Source organism: Narcine bancroftii, chromosome 7 (genome assembly GCF_036971445.1).
Source record: "Narcine bancroftii isolate sNarBan1 chromosome 7, sNarBan1.hap1, whole genome shotgun sequence".
Taxonomy (NCBI): Eukaryota; Metazoa; Chordata; class Chondrichthyes; order Torpediniformes; family Narcinidae; genus Narcine; species Narcine bancroftii.
Window position 1 is genome coordinate 2296195 of NC_091475.1, and position 22563 is coordinate 2318757.

At 39.0% G+C, this 22563-nt stretch overlaps 1 protein-coding gene across 2 annotated transcripts; it reads right to left on the bottom strand.

Moving 5' to 3' along the window:
- Nucleotides 1-1389: 1389 nt before the first annotated feature.
- On the bottom strand, nt 1390-18061 carry LOC138738387 (F-box only protein 40-like). 2 transcript variants are annotated; one of them, XM_069888469.1, is made up of 5 exons: nt 17853-18061; nt 16482-16506; nt 10062-11954; nt 2131-2236; nt 1390-1572 (listed from the first exon to the last, which is right to left on the bottom strand). In XM_069888469.1, the coding sequence occupies exons 2-5, from the start codon at nt 16482-16484 to the stop codon at nt 1532-1534; spliced, it is 2043 nt and encodes a 680-aa protein (XP_069744570.1). In that variant the 5' UTR covers nt 16485-16506; nt 17853-18061; the 3' UTR covers nt 1390-1531. The 2 variants fall into 2 exon arrangements, with proteins under 2 accessions (XP_069744570.1, XP_069744569.1); XM_069888468.1 differs by lacking the exon at nt 1390-1572 and having other exon boundaries at nt 2008-2236; nt 17853-18060.
- Between the last annotated feature and the right edge of the window lie 4502 nt (nt 18062-22563).

Genomic DNA, 22563 nt, shown 5'->3' on the forward strand with positions numbered 1-22563 from the left:
TGTAATGAGCAAAAAGGTACATTTTTGCATTCAGTTTGATCTTGTGAGAAAGTTAAGGGTTTTTGGGCTAGATTAAGAGACTGTTTGCAAGAAATCCTGAAAATAAAATTTTCTCTAGACCCAAAGATCTTTTTAATTGGGGAAGTCACTGAAATGGCTTTGCTTAATAAGTTGGATAAATTTGAAAAGGCGTTCTTGTGATTAGCTTTAGGTGTGGCAAGAAAATGTATAGCTGTTTCATGGAAAGATCAAATGGAGCTTAATTTACAAAGATGGCATTCAGAAATGAGGACTTGTATACTAATGGAAAAGGTAACGTATCAATTTTGGGATAAATATTATGTATTCAAAAAAATTTGGAGCCCATATTTGGACTATTCTAATTTGAAAATTTGAGACTGGTCGTGCGTGCAGCATAATCTCCGTATCATATAATAAATGAATGACTTAAGTTATTCTCCTTATCTCTTCCTTTCTTAGTTTCTTTTTTCTTTAGGGGGTAGGTGGGGTAGAATTTGGCTAAAGGGAGGGATGGAGTTGGGGGGTGGGGTGATTAAATTTCTCTAAATTTCTTTATCCATAATGACCTTTTGTGATTATAGCAATGTTTTTGAGGCAAAAAAGGATTCATTTTGAACACCTTAAAACCCAGCCAAAGTCGCAATATCTCAGGGGGTCTGTGACAAATGCATTTCTCTTAAGAAGCAAAGTTGTCGATAGTATGGTTAATTATAATTTTTTGCATCAGTTATATTTAACCCGTGAAAAATTGAAAAAATATGGATTTAGTAATTCAGATTTGGGTTTTAGGTTTGGATGATGTGTTGGAACATTTATACATTCTGTTTGGTCTTGTGATAAAGTTCATCATTTCAGGTTTAAAATTAGGAATTTTTTTTCAAAATTTGTTTAAAATTCAATTTCCTTGAGATCCAAAAATTTTTTGTTAGGTTATTTTACTCCATTAGTGGACTTGGGGTTGGATAAGTTTCAGACAGCATTTATTCATCTAACATTGACAGTTGATCGTAAACGTATTGCTGTGTCTTGGAAAGATGAAGCGGAGTTAAATGTAGTTCGATGGCATCATGAATTGAAGCATCTATATTGAGAAAATAACAATTTACATAATAATTATGATTTTTTTTGTTAAGATGTGGACACCATATATGAAGAATATGAATGTAGTCATATTGTAAATTACTGAATGTTTTTGTTTATTTTTAATGCTTCCCTTTAGGGATCTGTTGTGGGAAGGGGGGAGGGGATAGTTTTGTTTACTGTTTTATTATTATTTTTATTGAAAAAATATTAAAAATACTTATTTTTATTGAAAAAATACTAATAAAGTTAAAAAAAAGAAGCAGAGTTGTCCTATTTTCCATTGACACCAAAACTTTATTAAAAAATAATTCTTCATTCAGTCCATATTATTCTGCAGCTTAACTACAATTAAAGCATAGAAACAAATCAGATTGACTTCTTCTGTCGTTGAAATCCAAGCTCAACTCTGGATGTTTCTGACATATTGCTAAAAATCTGCCTCAGTAACTGTAGCCTGGAGCCTGTAGCCTGCAATGCAAAAGTGAAGCCTGTTGGCAGATCCTTGTACCGCAGAAAAAGAGTACATTTCTGACGTATGAGAAAGTCAGATTCTCATTCTAAAAACAAACATTGTATAGAAATGGGTTGTGGCAATGCTCCTATTTGTTCCTGTTGTTGCACCCACATGAAATAACTCATATTTAAGCCTGGCTTAACATGATTTTTTAATGCATTGATTATTATTACAAAACCATTTTGTATACTTTTGTAATAAAGCATTTATTTTCCTTCAACATTGCCCTCTCCGAAGTTTACATGACAAAGAGAATAATGTATCTAATGATTTTTATGCACACATTTAAAATAGCTGCATTTTTGATGTCCTAAATATCAACTGCTCAATAAATTTACCACTTCCGAGAACTGAATGAACTAACAAAATCAGGTTCAAGACACTAAAACTTCATGCAGTCAGATGGGAAAATCTATTTAATGTTTTTTTCCTATTAAAAATATGAATAAGACTCTTCTCTTCTGATTTCTGAGTCCTACACATGCTGATGAGAGGCACGGGCTTTGACCTACACTCTGTCACATAGTATGAACAGGTTTTCAGATGTTCTGCCATGCTGGGGTTGTCATTAAAATTCCAGTCTTCAATTGTGGAAAAGAAAGAGCTGAATTGCCACTTCTGTAAATAAAAGAAAATCACAGTCTTGTTAATTCAAAGTTATTGATACTATTTGGGTTTAGTCCTAAGGTTCAGTTTGCAAAATCAAATTATAGAAGTTAAAGATACATGTATGTTGTAAAGAAGTTTGTGTAAAGAAGTTAATCCATCTTTGAACCAAGGTGATCATTCTTATGTCAGATACAACTACTTTGGTTGTTTACTGGACTAACATTTTACAGCTGATTTAAGAAAATAATAAGAGCCAAATGAGATTCCATAGAGGACATAACTTAGAGACAATTACACCCAATTTTCATACCTTAGAGTTGAGTTTCTATTTACTTTCATGAAATCAAATGCCATCTACAAATTTACCAATGACACCCAATTTACCCCGAGCGTACCCCCAATTAACCTACACTCCTGGTGTGTTTTTCAACGGTGGGAGGAAACCAGAGCCCCCGGAGAAAACTGACGCAGACGTGGGGAGAACGTACAAATTCCTTACAGACAGTGCAGGATTTGAACCCAAGTCCAGTCCTGATCTCTAGTGCTGTAGAGGTGTTGTACTAACCACTTCGCAAAGACTTTTGCAAATTTCTACAGGTGTACTGTAGAGAGTATTCTGAATGGTTGAATCACTGGTATGGAGCTGCCAATGCACAGGACAGAAAAAGACAAGACTACAGAGAGTTGTGAACTTGGGCAGCAACATCATGTCTTCATTCCATCAAGGACTGTCTACAAAAAGCAGTGTCTTGAGGAAACAACAAAGGGCCCCCTCCACCCAGGCCATTCCCTCTTCACACTGCGAGGAGGTACAGGAGCTTGAAGATGAGCACCCAGTAGCACAAGAACAGCTTCTTCCCCTCCGACATCAGATTCTGGAATGATCAAAGAACCAGAGGTATGACCTCACCTTCTCTTCTTTGCACTAATTTTATATTTTAAATTGTAATTTATAGCAATATTTCCACCTGTATTGATGCTGCAAATTAACAAATTTTGAACATGTTCATGACAATAATTCTGATTCTGAAGTAAGAAGAAACACAAAAGGGAAGAATTAGTCAAAGGAGCTCCAAAGTTTGGGAAATTTTAGCAACAAACTACACGCAAACCTCACGCTATTGGGTGCGGTTATAGCTCTGGAGTAGAGCATGAGAGAGGACGCACATAAGAGTACAAACAGTACTGATTTATTGGGTCATTCACTCTGCATTTTGTAGGACAGCTGAATCTTGCTGCTACGTCATCATCAGTGGGTGTGGCCTACGCTCTGCCAATCGTTGATTGGTGGCTTTACGATCTGCCAATTGCTGATTGGTCCTTTTCCTCTGTTGCTATTATGCCCTATGGAAGAAGGCTATCTCGGCCCGTGCTGCCTGCTCAATCATCATATTTGGATGTTGCTACTTGTGTTGGGCCACGGAGTAGGCCACAGGTCGCAACAAGCAGATATTTTTCAGTATAATTTTTGCTAGTTCGTGATTTAATTTCCCCGAGCAGAGCCTCTGAAAAAACTGCAAGCAAATGGTTACTACGTGATTCTGCTAATTGTAGTGTTTCACAACAGTCTTCAAATTATGGTCATTTTCTTTCGCTCACAGGCATGTTTAAAAAGTTTGGACTTGACATCAGTCCAGGCAATTTCAAGTCATGAAAATTGCACCAAAAATAGAAATTCTACTCTCACAAGTTTAGAATTCTCACAAAAGCAAAACTGTTCTACTGTTTCAAATGTTCGCATTGTGAATGTACCAGAACAGTTATCCCCAGAGCTTGTGCAGCATTCACACTAATTAACTAATGGAAACCATGTTCCGGTAAGAAATCTCAAAATATAACTGGTGATCTTGAGCAGTTCCTAACATTTATTTCTCCTCCATTTGATGTCTCAGAGTCACAAAAAGATACAGCATGAAACAGCAAATTTCACACCAAATACCAAACACCCATTATTACACAAATCTTATCCTAATCCATTTTATTTTTCCCACACTCCCAACAACCTTCTCGCCCCTCCAAATTCTACTTCTCATTTATACCCAATGGCAATTTACAGTGGTCAATTAAACCTAACAATCCTTTGACAGCTCAGAATCATAGAGAACATATGATAGGAGTCTGTTCACCCTATGGTGTCCAGGTCAGTCAAAAGAAGCAGCTACTCGACTTAATCCCCCTTTCCTCTATGGTCCATGAAGGTCATGAGGCTTTAAATGCATCTCCAAGTACTGTTTAAATATCATGAGAGCTTCTGCCACTCTCTCTCATTCTTTCAACTTGTAAGATCCAAGTCTGGACCACGCATTGGATAAAATTGTTTACTCATCATCTTTCCAATTCTTATATTAATTGAACTTCTGCTGCTAAGCTCTTGATTGATTACATGTGCAAAACTAAGGCTTGAGAACACCAGATGACATACCATTTTGGTTTGGGTCTCAGCTCCTCCACGCATCCACATTTGGAATTCATAAACAAACTCTAAGTAGCTGGTCAGTTGGTTTGAGGCACTCCTGAACTACTACCTGGTACAGAAGGGGGAGGATGAGAGAAAACCTAGGGGCTTGCTTTGAAATCTTCACTCTACAGGTAACCGAGTTGACAACATCTGAGGCCTCTTTGTGGGAAGACTAATGAACACCTTAAATATCCAAACAGAAATTATATTGTGAGAAATTATCAAAATTCCTTAAAATGACTTTGGTGCCTGCTTGTGCTTGAATACAAGATACTGAAATTCCTCAAGGAATATGAATAAGATTGATTCAGAAATAACATTGTCTTACATGAGTAGTATATATTGGTACATTTATCATACATTTATCATCCATTTTAAATGGAACAAACCTCTATAACAATTGCATTCATTGAGTTCTGCCTACTTAGAGGCCGAGTAGTACTTTTGTTTTTGGAATTGTTAATTATCCAGAGGCCTGGGCAAAATGCAATCACAAGATCTAATCCCATCATTGCAGTTTTTTTAATTTGAATTCCAGTTTTTCTTAATATAAGGAATTACATGCCATCACCAATAAAAGTGATTGTGAAGTTCACAAGATTCATAAACCTAACTTGTTCATTATGGTTCCCCAGGGAAGAAAATCTTAACCTCTCCAGTCTAGATTCACACAGTTGGCTCTCCTTTCAGCATTATGAAGGGATTATTCCTTCTATGGCTTGTTGATCCCATCTCCATCCACTACATCCCTTCTCATGACACTTTCCTATGAAACTATGGGAGACAGAAGCTATGGCAGTTTAGCTCTTCCCTTCCCACCAATCAGGGATGCAAACAGTTGAAGCAGCAATTCATTTACACTTCTTCCAATTTAGTGTACTGCTTTTGATGTTCATGATATGGTCATTTAATTTGAGAAACCAGATATAGATTTGGTGCAACAATGCAGAACAGCTTCTTTTGATCCATCCACCACATTAAATCGACATCCCACCCACAGTCTGACCTCTGTGTCCTTGCCCCCATATATAGCTCTAATGATATACAATACTGATAGGCTGTCCCCAGGTTATCAGCACCAAATATAAATATCCCTGAGTATGTCATTTCACTAAATTCAAAAATTCAACATACATATGATGTATATGTTCTATCCAACAAATGGCGGAACTACTTTCCTCTTTCCACTTGTAGTAATTAGTCATTCTTATCAATCTCGTGTGCTTTTGATGCCATTTATTAGTGTTCTGAAGACACAATTGCAGAACCAAGTGATTTTTGTGTATTTTCTGACTTATGGACAAGCATTAAAAATGGAACCTGATTGTTACACGGGATAAAAGGTACTCATCTTTAGACTGGACACATGACAGCCTTCGCAACTTAGTACTGAGTTTAACAATTTCAGGGAAACCCTTGTTTTTTATTGTTCTGCCAGTAAATTTGATTCACTTTGTCTCTTTCACATTTTGTTCTAACTGCCAGTTTCTAAAGTAATTGTTATCTTGACAACTTCAGCCTGCACTTTATCACAGACATCTCCCTCTCTCAGGCTCATCTCTCTTCTTCAAACCTATATTTCCTGTGGAGCATCAAGAAAGCTCACCTCTGTCCCAGGATACTGATAGATTTTTACTGTTGTACCATTGAGAGCATACTCACCTACGGCATCTCAGTGTGGTATAGCACCTGTCCCATATCAGACCGTAAAGCACTCCTGCAGGTGGTAAAAACTGCCCAGGGAATTATCATAACTCAATTCCCCACTATTGAGAACATCTATCAGAAACACTGCCTGGGCAGGGCAAAAAGCATCATCAAGGATGCATCTCACCCTAACTATGGACTCTCCTCTCTTTCCATCCAGTAGGCTCAACAGGAGCCACCACTCTCGAAACAGCAGGCTCACGAAGAATTTCTTTCCTGGGCCTATGGCCCTGCTGAATACTAAATCACAGTGCATATTGTACTGTCAGTACTTTTATGCTTGTTTGTTTGCTGGAGCACTTGCTTTTATTCGAAGTTACATGTCAGTTGAACTATTCTTTGTACTTCTGGCTAGATACTAATTGCATTTAATTGGCTTTGTATCTGTACTTGGTACAATGACAATAAAGTTGAATCTAATCTAATTCAAATTTAATGAAAGGTCTTGACCCAAAATGTAGGCTCTGCTTCTCTCCCTTATGTTACTATCTGGCCTGCTGAATGATTCAAACAGTTTCTATTTTCGGTTGGTTCTTAACTTTCTTTGAAATAACTTAACAATCATTCATTTTTTCAGGGTTAGTAGTAGATGTGACACTAACAGATTTTACAGTTATTGCTGACTGTGGGCACTTGAATGGTATCATGTTTACTGAACCACTGAACAGAGGATCGAGACCAATGGGAAAAAAGGTAAGAGCATGATTTCAACCACTCAGAATTAAGAATTTTCATTGAGACAGACAGAGCCCAAACCAGAAAGACAAAACTAGAATGTTTAATTAAAAAATATAAAATCCAATAAAGAAATCCAAAAATAACAAAGAGGGAAAGACAAGAAGGAAACAGACAAGAATTGAACCACTCTTACATAAATCAATTTTCATTCCCAGGATATTTGTTTTGTAGCAATCAAAACCTATCAGTTTATTAAAACACATTACACTTGAATAGACAAGGTAGTTCTGGGATGTTAAGTGGATATCCAGTGGGTAAATATTGCAAAGAGATTCGTACGTAGTTCAGTGTATCAAGGTACCACATAACACAGCCAAGTACTGAAATTCTGTGCGAACCAACTTGTCAATGTATTCACGGATATCTTCCACATCCCACTCCAGCAAGGCGTGGTACCCACCTATTTCAAACAGGCCTCAATCGCACTGGTGCCCAAGAAGAGGGTGGTAACCTGCCTAAATGACTACTGATCAGTGGCACTCACATCCACAGTAATGAAGTGCTTTGAGAGGCTGGTATTGAAGCATATCAGCTCATGTCTGAGCTGCAATATGGGTCCATTCTGATTTGCTTATCACAGCAACAGGTCTTCAGCAGATACCATCTCACTGGCTCTACATAAAGCCCTGGAACATCTGGACAGCAAAGATGCATTCATCAGGATGCTCTTTATCAACTGCATTTCAGCATTTAACACCATCAGCCATTCTAAGACCTGAGCCTCACCTCCATACCCACTATCAGTGAGCATTAATAAAGAAAAATCTGCTCCCCAACCTCCATCAGTACCAGAGCATCACAGGGCTGCTTTCTTAGTCCCCCCTGCTCTAGTCACTTTACACCTATGACTGTGTGGCTTGGTACGACAAAAATACCATGACACCACAGTAGTGGGTTGATGAGGCAGCATACAGGGGAGAGACTGAAAACCCAGCATTCAATGTCTCCAAAACTAAGGAGCTAAGTGTGGATTTTAGGAGGGGAAAACCAAAGAGAAACAATCCAGTTATTATTGGTAGATCAGAGGTGGAGAAGGTAAGAAAATTTAAATTCCTGGGAGTCACTATCTCGGAGATCTTTTCCTGGACCCATATAACCATATAACCATTTACGGAGCGGAAACAGGCCATGTTGGCCTTTCAAGTCCACACCGGTTCACCAACACAAGAATGTCATTATGAAGAGCATGTCAGCGCCTCTAATTTCTCAGGACGTTGCAGAGGTTTGGTATAATATCAAAAACACTGGAAAACCTACAGATGTGTCATGGAAAATGTGCTGACCAGCTGCATCATGGCCTGGTATGGGGGCACCAATACCTCTGAATGGAAAGTTCTGCAAACGGTAGTGGACACAGCCCAATATATCATGGGAAAATCTTTCCCCACCATCGAGAACATCTACAGGGAACGCTGCTGTCAGAGATCGGCAGCAATCATCAAGGATCCACTCCACCCAGGTCATGCTCTGTTCTCGCTGCTGCCATCAGAGAAGAGGTAGAAGTACCAAAGGACTTGCACCACGAGGTTCAGGAACAGCTGCTACCCCGCCACCATCAGACCCCTCAACAACAAACTCCATCAGAGACTCATTTAAGGACCCTTATTTTGCTTATTATTATATTATTAAATATTTATTTTCTGCACTTCACAGTCAGTTTCATTGCACTTCCTTCTTTCTTTAGATTTCTCTCTTTTGTATACATATCTTTCCTTGGGTAGATTTTTTTTCCACTACCGATAAGTAAAAAAAATTCTGCCTGGCCCACAGAGAAAAAAAATTCTCAGCGTTGTATGTACTCTGACAATAAATCTGAACTTTGAACTATGAAGGAACAAGTTAAATAGACAGTATAATTTGATCTTTTATTTTTACTCTGCATGGCAGATGCTCTCTGATATACATCAACATAAAGGTGTAAAAGCAGAGACTCCAGAAAAATATGCTGCTTATTGACCTTGAGCTGTAATATGTTAATCTCTTGCCTTTCTAATATGCCAGAGGCAATGAAACAATGTCAGCACATATTTGATTCCATGTTTTTGAAAGACAGTGGGCCAATACATTGTATTATTCAGTTACTTTCTTTGTATTATCAGCAAAGTTTTTTCTTTCTAATCACTAAGTCTGAGTTAAACAGACTGGGAGATTTGCATGTAATCAACAATATGAATGCCACAAATTGCTTTCCCCAGATTTAGTAACATTACAATCAAGTCTGGTTATTTTTAAATGGTCAGAGATTAGGGATAGAGGAGAATTAAATGAAGGTCAACATACCATCAACATTTACTCTGGTAATGGAAAAATAGCAAATTGGCACCCTTGACTTTTTTGGAGGTAATAATTGTTCAAATAATTGCTGGTATTTTCATAATGGGAAAACAACAGAAATTAATGAATAGCCAGGAATGTATCAAAACATCCTAAGCTGTTTTATACAGGCAGCATCAAACCACACAAAGAGATATTGACAGGGAAACATGAACAGCAACATTAACTTTGCAAATTCTGTGCATGCGAAAACAACAGTTCCAAACTTGCCACTAGCAGTTTACTGCTTTGGAGTGGATAGGGAGCCAGTGCTGAAATTGGGAGAGGAATAATACATTTAGCAAAATGCCTCATACTTTCATCTCAGATTTTCTGAAGGATCCTGTAACAGGTAAGAACCTGGGGGGTGGCACGGTTAGCGTAGGGATAGATGCAATGCCGTTATAGCACCAGCAACCAGGTTTCAAATCCGGCATTTTCTGTAAGGCATTTGTACATCCTCCCCATGTCTGCGTGGGTTTCTTTTGGGTGCTCTGGGTTTCGTCCCACCCTTCAAAAACGTACCAGGGGTGTAGGTCAATTGAATTTTTTTTAAAGTTTTTTTTTAATTTAAAAGTTTAAAATAAAAAGATAATATTTAACATAAAATATACTTGCCCTTTTTCGAGCTCTCCAAGAAAAACTTCCGTGAGAGTAATTTTTCTTTTCCCAGACAAGATGGACCATGCCACGCTCTTGTAGTAAACTAGAGGAGATCTCATGCAGCAATACAGACACTTGAGATAACTGTGTGAGGCTATAGCTGTCCAAGAAGCTTGCAATGTGCCTCAGTATCTCTGATGGAAGACGAGTTAGACTTAATAAATTCTTCCTTTTTCCCCATTCATTAGTACCCCCATTGCAGTTCTGACACAAAAATGGAGAAACATCTGGTTTAATTGCAAATGCACTTTGTTGTTGATTGTAGATAATCTTTGCCTTCTGTGTGGAGGGACGGAATCTCTGTTGAGAGTAGGTACAGCCGAGATAAGCTAAAGGACATTTCTGTACCATCCATCCATTCAAGGATGACTGAATATCAGCATGTACATTCCTAAAGTGTGATGAAAACTCATCTCGTCTCAAAAAGTGGTGGCACATAAATGTGAAGACAGAAGTTGATTTGCTGTATCTTTTTGTGATGCACTCTGTCTGAAGTTGCAAATAGAGGCAAGAGGCTTTCTCTGCTGCGACATCAGCTAAAACCACATCGTGGCCAAAAGGAGCAGAGGGAAAAGAATAAGTCTGAGTTGCAACGTCTGTTACTAGTCGATCAGTGGTCTTTGTTTCTGATATGCTGTGGCCTTTTAGCATCTTTTCCAAATAACAAAGCAATGAAATAGTTATTTCATCATTTTGATGACTCACTGTTTCCAGGTCAGAAGTGTCCACTGATTTGGTTTCCTTTTTTACTTTCCGTAGTGAATAGTCTCCAAAATGTTCACGATTGATTCGGTAACTAGTTGGAACCTTAAACGTATTGACAGTTCTAACTTCCTGGGCCTCCAGATTTCCGTAAACAAAATCTTTCTCTTTGGGTGTACATGCACTCATCTGACCGAATCGAATAAGCATACTGCCATGATGTAACAAATACATATTGAAATGTTTTCTATCCATTCGAGATTCTAGTCTATCCAGCACACCTTCTTGCCAAGGAGCTTCACCTGACTCTTCTATTGCTGTTAACAAAGTTGAATCTGATGAATTGGTTTTACTTTCAGTCATATTTTTCTTCTTATGTCCACTGTTTTCTTTCTCACTCTTATTTATAACTTTTTGCTTTGTCTCTTCAGTCCTACAGCCCCCTTTATCCTTACTGAAAATGCTCTCCCAAGAACAATACTGTGCAAAATTGATCCCTTCCTCAGATTCTGCTGTTTTTTCTTCCTGAATTAGTTCAACCATGTCTACTGCATTAGTACAAATATTGTCAATTCCATTTTGATGCATTTCAGATCCTGTTTTGAGATCATTGCCTTCCAAACATGCTGAACCCACAAGCGATCCTCCTATTGCCCCTGTTTCTTCTGAATCCAAATCATTCTCATCAACAATCTCTGCCAGCTCTGGAAAAAGTTCAACCATCCTCACTGCATTGAAAACTATTCTTTGATCCCTCATTGCAGTGCTCAACTCCAAATTCTCTGGATTCAAGGATTCTTTGACCACGTTGTTCATTAATGTTACATCATCTTCATGAGCTGGCCAGCGATTCCATTGCATTGAGCAACACACAATGCTTGCAGGACAGATACGAAGGTGTTTGGAAAGCTTGTAACGTGCCATGGAAAAGGGGCAGCCAAAGGCTGAGTTAATGCAGGGAACATATTCCAGAGGACACAATACTGAGTGCTCATCCTCCTTACACTGGTGAAAAACAGCACCACACTTGGAAGGACAACTGATCACCAAACAAGAAACTGAAGGTTCAAACGACTTTTTACAGTGACGACTGTAACATCTTTCACAATGCACATGCAATCGAGAAGCTAAACTTCTATTTCTGATCTACAAAAGCAAAAGATATTTCATTAATATTTATCGGTAACTTCCAGAAAAAATGTAAATAACTTTGTGTGCAAGATCTACCTCTTCTCAATGATAAAATTCATCAGTGTGCCAACAAAACAATTAACCTACTGAGGAAAAGATTTTTCAAACAGCAAGACCTCATTCCCATGACTAAACCTTGATTGATTCCAGCCCCCTTATATGCATTTGAGACATGGACAAGTTGGAGAAGGCACTGCAAAGTACTAGAAAATGCCTCTCCTTCATCCCCAGCACTAGGATGCTGGTCATGCTCAGTAACTCCAGTAGGTCAGCCACCATTGTCTGCTTGTCTGACACCAGATTCCCAAAACAATTATCTTAATCTCCAGTGAGGCAAGAGATCTCCAGGTAGACAAACCAAACATTTCAAGGATTCTCTTAGCCCTTTTAAAAAAACATATCATCACCTTCAACTCATCGGAATTCCTGGCCCATCCCTGTTCAAAATAGAGAAAGAAAGGGGTGGCACTGTTAGTATAGCAGTTAGTGCAAGGCTGTTACAGCACCAGTGATCAGGGTTTGAATCCCACACTCTCAGTAAGGAGTTTATACCTTCTCTTCATATCTGCGTGGGTTTCCTCCGGGTGCTCCAGTTTCCTCCCACTGTTCAAAACGTACTGGGGATTGTAGGTTAATTGGGTGCAATTGGGCGGCACAGGCTCGTGGGCTGAAAGGGACTGTTACTGTGATACATGACTAAATTTTTAAAAAAATGAATGTCCATGAAGGCACTGAACACCTCAGTTCACTCTACAAAGGGAGCATGCAGAGACCATAAGATCATGCACAAATAATGTTAAACAATGCATAATATTAATTACCTACCCAACAACACATCATGTATCCAACTTGTGACACTCTGTGGATATCTCATAGTTATTTCAAACCTCAAATCTTGATCCTAAGAATTGCCTCAAAAAGAGCAAGTAACAGCCTTTGAGGTCAGAAGGAATTTAATTTTTGCTTTATATGGAGAAGTGCATCAAGTCCAGCCTACAGTAACAGACCAGAAATTGGGGTCCAGTGTCACACAGCATGGAAGCAGACCTTTAGCCCACTGCGTCCATATTTTCTGCAGACAACCGTCTCGTAACCTGCAGACAACATTATGAATTAAAGATACCATAGCACAGCTAATATAGAGAGAGTGCTTGAAAGCTCAAGAGAGCTAGGTTCAATTCTGGCCTTTGTGCTGCTGTCTATGTGTAGTTTCCTTGTTCTCTCTGTGACATGCAGGTATGTCAGTTAATTGGCCACAGTGAATTGCCCATAATCCACATAGTAGTGGTAGTGTCTGGGAGAGTTGATGAGAATAAGAGGATAATAAATGTGAGTCAGTGCAGAGGGGAGCTTGGACAGTGGAAAGAAAGGAGCTACTCCTGTTTACCATATGTAACATGGTCAATGACCACTCACATACACGAAGTAAGGGCCAAAGGCTTTTTTGATCTAAAGATCCAAGCCTGCCTCAGCATTCTGCTGGCTCAAGTTCAAGGGTAGGTATGAGGGAGAAGACGAGCTCTCAGCCTTTATTAGGGGTCTTGGGGGAGGGGCTACTAGTTCAGCAGGTGGGCCAGCCTGCCCAGCTCAATGGGGAATGTGCCCGCATCACCATGTTCCACCACACCATATTCCTTATTTAAATTATTGTTATATTCCTATGTTTCCTGAAGCTAGCATACATAGGAATCAGAGTGCGCCTCGTGTCATACCATTTAATAAGATTATGATGATCTGATATTTTGCCTCAATTCCATTTTCAGGTTGATAAACATATAGGCCTTGCTTTCCCCAGCAGCAAAATTCGATCCACCTTAATTCAGAATAATTCAGAATCCACCACAGTCCCAAGATTCACATCCTCTGACAGTTTAAATTCTTTTTCATCTGCCTTAAGTGGACAATTATATATTCTGAAATTATGCACCCTAGTTGTAGACTTCCTATTGCAGAGTAAACATCCTCAAAGCAACTATCTCTTTCAGGATCTTATGTTACAAGGAGACTACCTCTCATTCTTCTAAATTCATGAGTACAGCCCACTCTGTTCAAGTTTTTCTCAGTGGGTAAATTACTATTTTATGATACCTGAAGTATTGTCTAAATTTCTCATCACACTACCATAAGAAGGTTGTGTTTGTTCTGGAAAAGGTACAGAGGATTCACCTGAATTTTGCCTGGATTGAAGAATTACAGTTATAAAGAGAGACAAGATAAATTGATTTTGAGGAGTGACCTGATTTTAATTTAATTTAGACACACAGCACTGTAACAGGTCAATTCAGACCTACAAGTCCATGTCGCTCAATTTACATCCCTTTAACCTACACCCCTGGTACATTTTGAAGGGTAGGAGGAAACCGGAAAGCGTACAAACTCCTTACAGACAGCGCGGGATTCAAACTTATGTCCAGTGCCGCTATGTCAACCATACCACCCTTCTGATATAAGCATATAAAATTATGAGAAGGATGCATGGAGCAGACTATCAAAATATTTCTATTGTCGTGGCAGATAGTGGTCAGGAGTTTGCGGAGGTTTGGTATGACATTGGAAACCCTGGCAAATTTCTACAGCTGTGGTGGAAGGTGTGCTGACCAGTTGCATCATGGTCTGGTATGGGAACATCAATATTCCTGAGTGTAAATGCTCCAAAAGGTAGTGGACACAGCCCAGAACATCACAGGCAAAACCTTCCCCACCATCAAGAACATGTGCAGGGAATGCTGCCATTGGAGAGCAGCAGCAATCATCAAGGATCCATATCACCCAGAGCACACTCTGTTCTCAATGGTACCAACAGGAAAGACTCGTACCCCCAGGTTCAAGAACAGCTGCTCCCCTCCACCATCAGACTCCTCAACAACAAACTCAATCAGGGTCTCATTTAAGGACTCGTACTTTTGAGCTTTATTATTTGTTTTGTTTCCTCTCTGTATTGCAGTCTGTTTTTTACATTTCTTTACATGTGCATATTTTGTACAGTTTTATTTGCATATCAATAAGTGGTAATTCTGCCTAGTCCACAGTAAAAAGGACCTCAGGGTTGTACATGATATCGTGTATGTAATCTGACAATAAATCTGAAAAAATCTGGTTGGAATGTGGAATATTCTTCCTGCCGAGGTGGTAGAGTAACTCTATGCATTTAAGAAGCATTTGGAGAAATTCTTTACTTATCAGGGCAGAGAGAGGGCAGCATGGTTGGCATAACAGTTAGTGCAACACCTTTACAGTGCCAGCAATCGGGACTGCACCTAGGTTCAAATCCCATGCTGTCTATAAGGAGTTTATACGTTTTCCCCGTGTCTACGTGGGATTTCTCTGGGGCCTCCCACCATTCAAGAACATACTGGGGTTAATTTGGGTGGCATGGAATCGTAGGTCCGAAATGTCCTGTTACCATGCTCTATGTCTAAATTAATTTAAAGATTATGGACTTAATGAGATTAAATAGGATTAGTGTAGTAAGTGTAATGGGTGACATGGATCGGGGTGAAGGTGAGGGGGGGGTCAGAGGGTTTGGTTCTATGCTGTACGACTGAGTAGACCTGCACTCTGCAACCAACTCCTTCACCACAGGAATTAACATAGTGAACCTTTACTCCATAATTGCACTTCCAAGTCATGTTTATTCTTTTTTCAATAAATAGACAATATTTATAATTTATAGATATAGTCTCATTCAAGATACATCAAGAATATCTTTCTCATGTGGGAAGTAAAACACGAAAATCTCCAGGCACCATGGTTGAAGTAAAAACACAAAGCTGGAGAAACCTGCTGAGTTTCTCCAGCTTTGTGTTTTTACCTTACTCGTGTGTCCCATCATTCTTGCAATTAAGGTCAATATTCCATTTGCCTTCCGAATTACTAGTTTACCTGTGTGCTGACTTTCTCTTTCTCTTTTTCAAGACCACCCAGATCTCTCTGAGCTCTAATATTTAGATCGGTAACATCAATTGAATGATATTCTGCTTATTTATTATTTCTGCAACGTTTGTGCAGAGTACTCCATTTACTACTTCTGCCCACTCACTTTAGTGCATGTCTCTCCCCCTACTCTCTTCTATTAAGCAAACCCTTCAACCCCCAAAACCTTGAAAATTAGCATATGGTCTCTCTTTCTCTCCTTTTTCTCAGTTACAAAAAAAATCTCATCCTGAAATCATCATTTCATCTCAGATAACCTCTTGATAACAATAACAAATGAGAATTTAAAAAGGAGAGTTAGTAAGGGTGATTCTCACAGCAGAAGGAAGCAGAAGAGTGATGGGGAAGAGATAAAGGTGAAATCTGATGATAAGAGCCACCTGCATAATCACTTGCATTGGTGTTGAAAGATTTAAAGGTTTAAGTGCCTAAAGGTAATCAAAAAAACTGTAAGGTAACAAGGAAAGAAATGTTATTTCTTTTTGCCTTCTAGAAATTTTGTTCAATTATTTCTACACTGACGATCAAGTTAATATTGAAATTTCTTACCATTTTGGTTAATCCGCCTTCTCAGCTGAAAGAATAAATAAAATATTTGAGGATAATAATTTTACAAAAAAGTTTTATCACAATAGTTTTAAAGTGTTTAAAAGTGACTTTCATAGAGTACAATTATGTATGGTAGGTATGGGTCATGCAGAGTGTATGATGCGATATGATGAGAAGAAATTGTTAATTATTCTTTGAATAGGATTAATTCTTCTCATTTACAGAATAAGTTGAGGATCCATTATAGAGCTCCAGCACATCCTCTCAATATCTTGACACAACATCAACAATGTGACATGCTGATTTCATACATTTTATTCCGAATTTCACTAATATAAAGTAGCTAAATTAATGTTATACTGGACATTTTTAGAAAAAAAATCATTGGAATTATTTTCAATCTTCTGATGTCCAGAAGATAGTTTAAAACTTGTTATGATGGAAAAAAATATCTCAACTGTCAAAAAAATACACTTAATTGAAAAAAAGAGTGGAGATAAGCTGGCCAAAATGTTTGCCTCCAAGAAAGTATACTTAAGATATTAGGAAGTGAGAAATGCCATAAAACATTCTTCATTTAACCATCCAAAAAGGCAATGAAGTTCTGCTTCTTAGATTCCGGTGTCTTCATACATGTCTGCTGTACCTGGCACACACACAATGAGTGCTGGAAGAGGATCTTACTTTGTAAAGCAGACACCTTCCCCCTCTGATTTAGCGTCAGGACTATTTCATGATCAGTTAAAAAGAAAGAAAATAGGAGAAAAGTAAAGAGAGAAAATCTAAATGTCCTCACTCTTCACCCATGACTGTGACCAGGCACAATTCCAATGCTATCTACAAGTTTGCCGACGACACCACAGTTGAATGCAGAATTATAAATGGCAATAGGGAAGCGCACAGGAGGAAGATAGATCAGCTCATTGAGTGGTGTCACACCAACAACTTTGCACTCAACGTTAGCAAAATCAGGGAGATGATTGTGGACTTCAGGAGGAAGCCAGGAGAACACGAACCACTCCTCATCGAGGGGTCAGAAGTGGAGAGGGTCAAGTACTTCAAATTCCTGGGTGTCAACATCTCCGAGATCTGTCTTGGTGTCTCCAGGTCGAGGCAATCACAAAGAAGGCTTTCCAGCATCTATACTTTGTGAGGAGTTTGAGGAGATTTGGTATGTCTCCAAAGACTCTCACAAATTTCTACAGGTGTATTGTAGAGAGCCTTCTGACTGTTTGCATCACTGGTGTGGAGGTGCCAATGCACACGACAAGAAAAGACTACAGAGAGTTGTGAACTTGGCAAGTAACATCACAGGCATCAGTCTTCATTTCATCAAGGACGTCTACAAGAGGCAGTGTCTTATCCTCTTACCCTCACCATCCAGTCATTCCCTCTTCACACTGTGAGGAGGTACAGGAGCCTGAAGATGAGCACCCAGTGCCACAAGGACAGCTTCTTCCCCTCTGTCATCAGATTCCTCAATGATCAATGAAGCAAACATGCTGCTTTACTTTGACTTTTCATCCATTATTTTTATTTCTTGTTGTCAGGTGGTTTCTCTGAATGTTTGCACTTTAACGCGGCTGCAAAATAACACATTTTGTGACATGTTCATGACAATAAATCCTGATTCAGAAACTTATTCCCTGAATTCATCCATCATTTATAAATGCCCACACTATTTAACTACAGCCTCTTCTATTAAGCTACATTGCTTTGTTTTGCAGTCTTGTCAATATATTAATATTTTTTAAATTTATCTTGACTGAACTCTTCCTTTCCCATATTAGCTTAAAGTCCCACCTACAACCTTAAACTTTTGATTTGCCTGGTCTGCTCTTGTCCCACTGGAAAAGCTTCTACTTCACCTACAATAAGTGCTCTTGAACCATGAACAGAAATGCCCACCTCCCACATCGCCCTTCCAGACACACATTTACATCTTTATTTTCTGCCAATTTATTCATGGCTCAGGCAGTAATCCAGATATTTTAATTTGCTCTCTTGATTGTTAAATTCCCTTACCGGTGACTTTTTTTCCTTGTTCTATTTGTCCTGTTGCTTCCCATTTTGATCTGATTCCTGCCACCACCAACCCCCCCCCCCTCCCTCCTCCCAAACCTCCATCCTTCCATAAGTTCTATTTCAGCAGGCAACTGAGTCATCAGGGTTCCCAGTCACTGGCGCAGTCAAGAGTGTTTATTTTACTGACTATACTATTCCCCCATCATTACCACATTCCTTTTGGTTCAATCCACATCAATAGATTCCTCCGTTGTGGAGTTATAATCAAATTATATTACCTCTCTTCCATTCCTTCATGGTTATTATTTCCTCATATCTCTTTGACAAGGCCAAAAGCTATGACTCCTGCATCACTGCACCTGAACCACACACTATTTTAAAGAGAATGTTTATTTTTCAGTCAATTTAGGTACTTTTTTCACTTCTAGCAACTGATTTAATATTCATTTTTGTATCTTTGCCTTCCTCTCCTCCAAGATTATAATTCCTCACCACCAAGATACCTCGAAAACTTCTCATCACACCCTGACCCTGTAAGGATTCTATTCTCTTCTTTCTATTCCTTCATCGCATCTGCTTTCAGGACAAGATCCTCCATTCCAGAACATTAGAGATATCCTCCTTCTTTTAAAAGAAAAGTGACTTCCCCTCTACTGCCTTCAACTCAGCCCCTTACTCACATATCCTCTCTTTCCCCCATATCTGCCCTGCCCTCCTCTGCCCCAAGATGCAACAAGAACAGGATTCTGATTGTCTTTACCTACCACCCCACTATCAGCGCTATACTTGCGCCCTTACGTCTTCACTCACCACCATTTGGAGCACCAAACTGTCCTTCCAAGTCATCTACTGCATCCAGTTTACCCATTGTAGCTTCCTCTACATTGGAGAAATTGGATACAAACTGGGAGATCATTTCATTGAGCACATGTGCTCTGTCTGCTGCAATAACAAGGGAGCTACCAGTGACCAACCATTTTAATTCAAAGACCATTCCCACACTGACATGTCTATCCATGGCCTCATGCAGTCTCAGACCGAGGTTAGCCACACATTGGAGAAACAATATCTAATATTCTGTCTGGGCACTCTCCAATCATATAGCATTAACATCAAATTCTCCAGTTTGTGCTATACTCCTCCACTGAGTCTCTCTCTCTTTCTCTATCCCTCTGTCTCCTATCCTCAAGTTCCATGCCACCCCACCCCTTTCCCTTCCTTTTCTATTCAGAGATACCCCTCCCCTATCAGCCTTGTTCTCTTTTACCCACCTATGACTGCTGTTAGCCTGTGCTCCTTCCCCTGCCCCTGCCCCTTCCCCTCTCCTCCCCCACCTTTTTAATCAGGCACCTGCCTACTTTTTCTTCATACTTTGAAGGGCTCAGCCCCGAAACATTTCTTATCCTTTTACTTCCTAAAGATGCTGTGTGACCTGCTGAGTTTCTCCAGCAGGTACTGCACTACAATCACCGAATTTGAAAACTTCTCTGTTTATCAACTAAGATCATGAACTGGGATGTTTCATGACAGGATCAGCCAATAAACCTAAAGAAAGGTTAGAAACTGCACTGAATTCAAACCGTTTCAAGAAACTTTCAAGAAACAAATCACCAAAAGGAAGAGAGGGAAGTGACAGGGGTACCTGAATGGGTGGTTTCAATCTTTATGGCAAAAATTCCTGTGTTTCTCATACATGAGAGAACATGAGGATAGGTAGAGCAGTGGTGAGCTATTTAAAAAGCATGCGTTGATGTGACAAAACAAACAGCTCATGTGTTTTGCATTTCAATTATTTCTGTTTCTATGATTTTATATTCTACAAAAGCAGGCAGCTCAAAGTGTTTCTTTTTTTACAGCAGAAAGGAAAGGGTAATAGTAGACGGAATGTACTCTGCTTGGAGGTCAATGACTAGTGGAGTTCTGCAGGGATCTGTTCTGAGACCCCTGCTCTTTGTGATTTTTATAAATGACTTGAATGAAGGGAGAGGGATGCGTCAGTAAGTTTGCAGATGATATGAAGGTTGGAGGTGTTGTGGACAGTGGAGCAGGTTGTCATAGGTCACAACAGTATATAGACAGGATAGGCAGAAAAGGTGCAGATGGGAGTTCAATCCAGATAAGTGTGGTGATGCATTTGAAAGGTCAAACTTAAAGGCAGAGTACATAGTTAATGGAAGAATTCTTTGCAGTGTGGAAGAACAGAGGGGGCCGAGAGTTAAATCCATAATCTCTCAAGGTTGCCGTGCAGGCTGATAGGGTAGTTAAGAAGGCTTATGTTATGCTGGCCTTCATTAGTCGGGGGATTAAGTTCAAGAGTTATGAGGTAATGTTGCAGCTCTATAAAACTCTGGTTAGACCACACTTGAGATATTGTGCTCAGTTCTGGTTGCCTCATTACAGGAATGATGTAGAAGCTATGGGGAGGGTGCAGAGGAGGTTTACCAGGATGTTGCCTGGATTGGAGAATGTGTCTTATGAGGCAAGGTTAACAAAGCTCAGGCTTTTCTCTTTGGAGCAAAGAAGGGTGAGAGGTGACTTAATGGAGGTCTACTAGATTATAAGTGGCATAGATAGGGTGGACATCCAGCACTTTCTCCTGGGGCGATACAAGCAAACACCAGAGGCCATCTGTACAATGTGAGGGAAGGAAAGTTTAGGGGAGATGCCAGGGTTAAGTTTTTTTTATATACACAGAGAGTAGTTGGTGCCTGGAATGCATTCCGATGGATGGTGGTGGAGGCTGGTTCAATATGGACACTTAAAAGACTCTTAAGCATGCACGTGGGTGCAAGAAAAATAGAGGGATATGGGTGTGAGGGAAGGTAGAGTTTGTTGAGTAGGTTTATATAGGTCAGCACAATATCATGGATTGAAGGGTCTGCACTGTGCAGTAATTTTCTATGTTCTTATATCTTATGTTCCTTCCTCATACAGGAATTCACGAGAGAAGGCAGACCATGCAACATAAAATACACATAAAAACAGCTGCTTAAAACAGCATCAGAAAAGTTAAATTGAGAAATTCCTATTTTCAGTAGAAAATATTCAAGTAATACCTATAGCAACATGATTAGTCATCTGCAGAAATATAAGTTTTGTCATCAAAATGAGATCAGCAAACCTGAGACAGGCTCATCTGTACTCTGATACTAATTTCAATTATCTGACGGCAGTAAAGAGAAAACTTTTTGTTTGGTACTTAAAACCTTCAGGCCCTTTAAGCTGCTTCAGGATATTAAATCCTGCAGCAGTAAACAAGCTTCCATTGAAGAGGATTAACTAAATGCTAAGTTTTCCCACATCAATCAAGCTGAAAATCTTTTTAAGCCAAAGCAATGAACATTATTTCTTCCACCATTCTAATAATTGGACTGTTGAAGAAAACATGAGCCATCTTATCAAAACATGTAAACAACACATCTTAGTTTAACCTTGGAAGTAAGAATATAGTTTAGTCAAAATTGTCTTTTTATTTTTTTAATTTAAAACTTGTAAATGTTTAGTCAGAATAAAGTTTTTTCTTCGAAAGTGTGCCTTGTGTTTTATTATTGAGTTTTATTTCCAGACAAGATCTAATTGATTCAGTACTAATCACAGGCCTTACGATTTCTGAACAACAAACTTAATATATAGCACATGCTTTTAAATTTATCCTTCACAAAAACAAAATGAGCTAAGTAATGCTTGAAGTAAATCCAAACTTGCCTTTCATCATACAGAGAACAATTTTGTTGTTTAGTCCACCCAGTTCAGATCTGAATATCATGCACGTCTGGCTCACAAAGAGGTCATATTTATATTTAGATAAATGTGTACGCTATTAAAAATAACCTAAATTTGAGCTCTGGAATGAGCTCTGATATTTGGAATACATCCAAAGGCAACAGTTCATTAATGACCAAAACTGCAAGGTTTTAGATTGGTAAATTATGACACACCTTCTTAGTCATTATCCAATCTAACTGGTATGCTAAAGGTATTTCCATACATAGAATACTTTTGGTTTTCAAGCAACAATGTAAGAGGTATTAGGCAAATAAATGTCAAACCCTTTGAA

Bases quoted from the DNA above. Each gene is read 5' to 3' on its own strand.
- LOC138738387 (XM_069888468.1), bottom strand. The intron at 2,237-10,061 runs GCAAGTATATTT...TTTTATTTACAG, and splicing joins CTTGGAGAGCTCGAAAAAGG to AAGTGGCAATTCAGCTCTTT.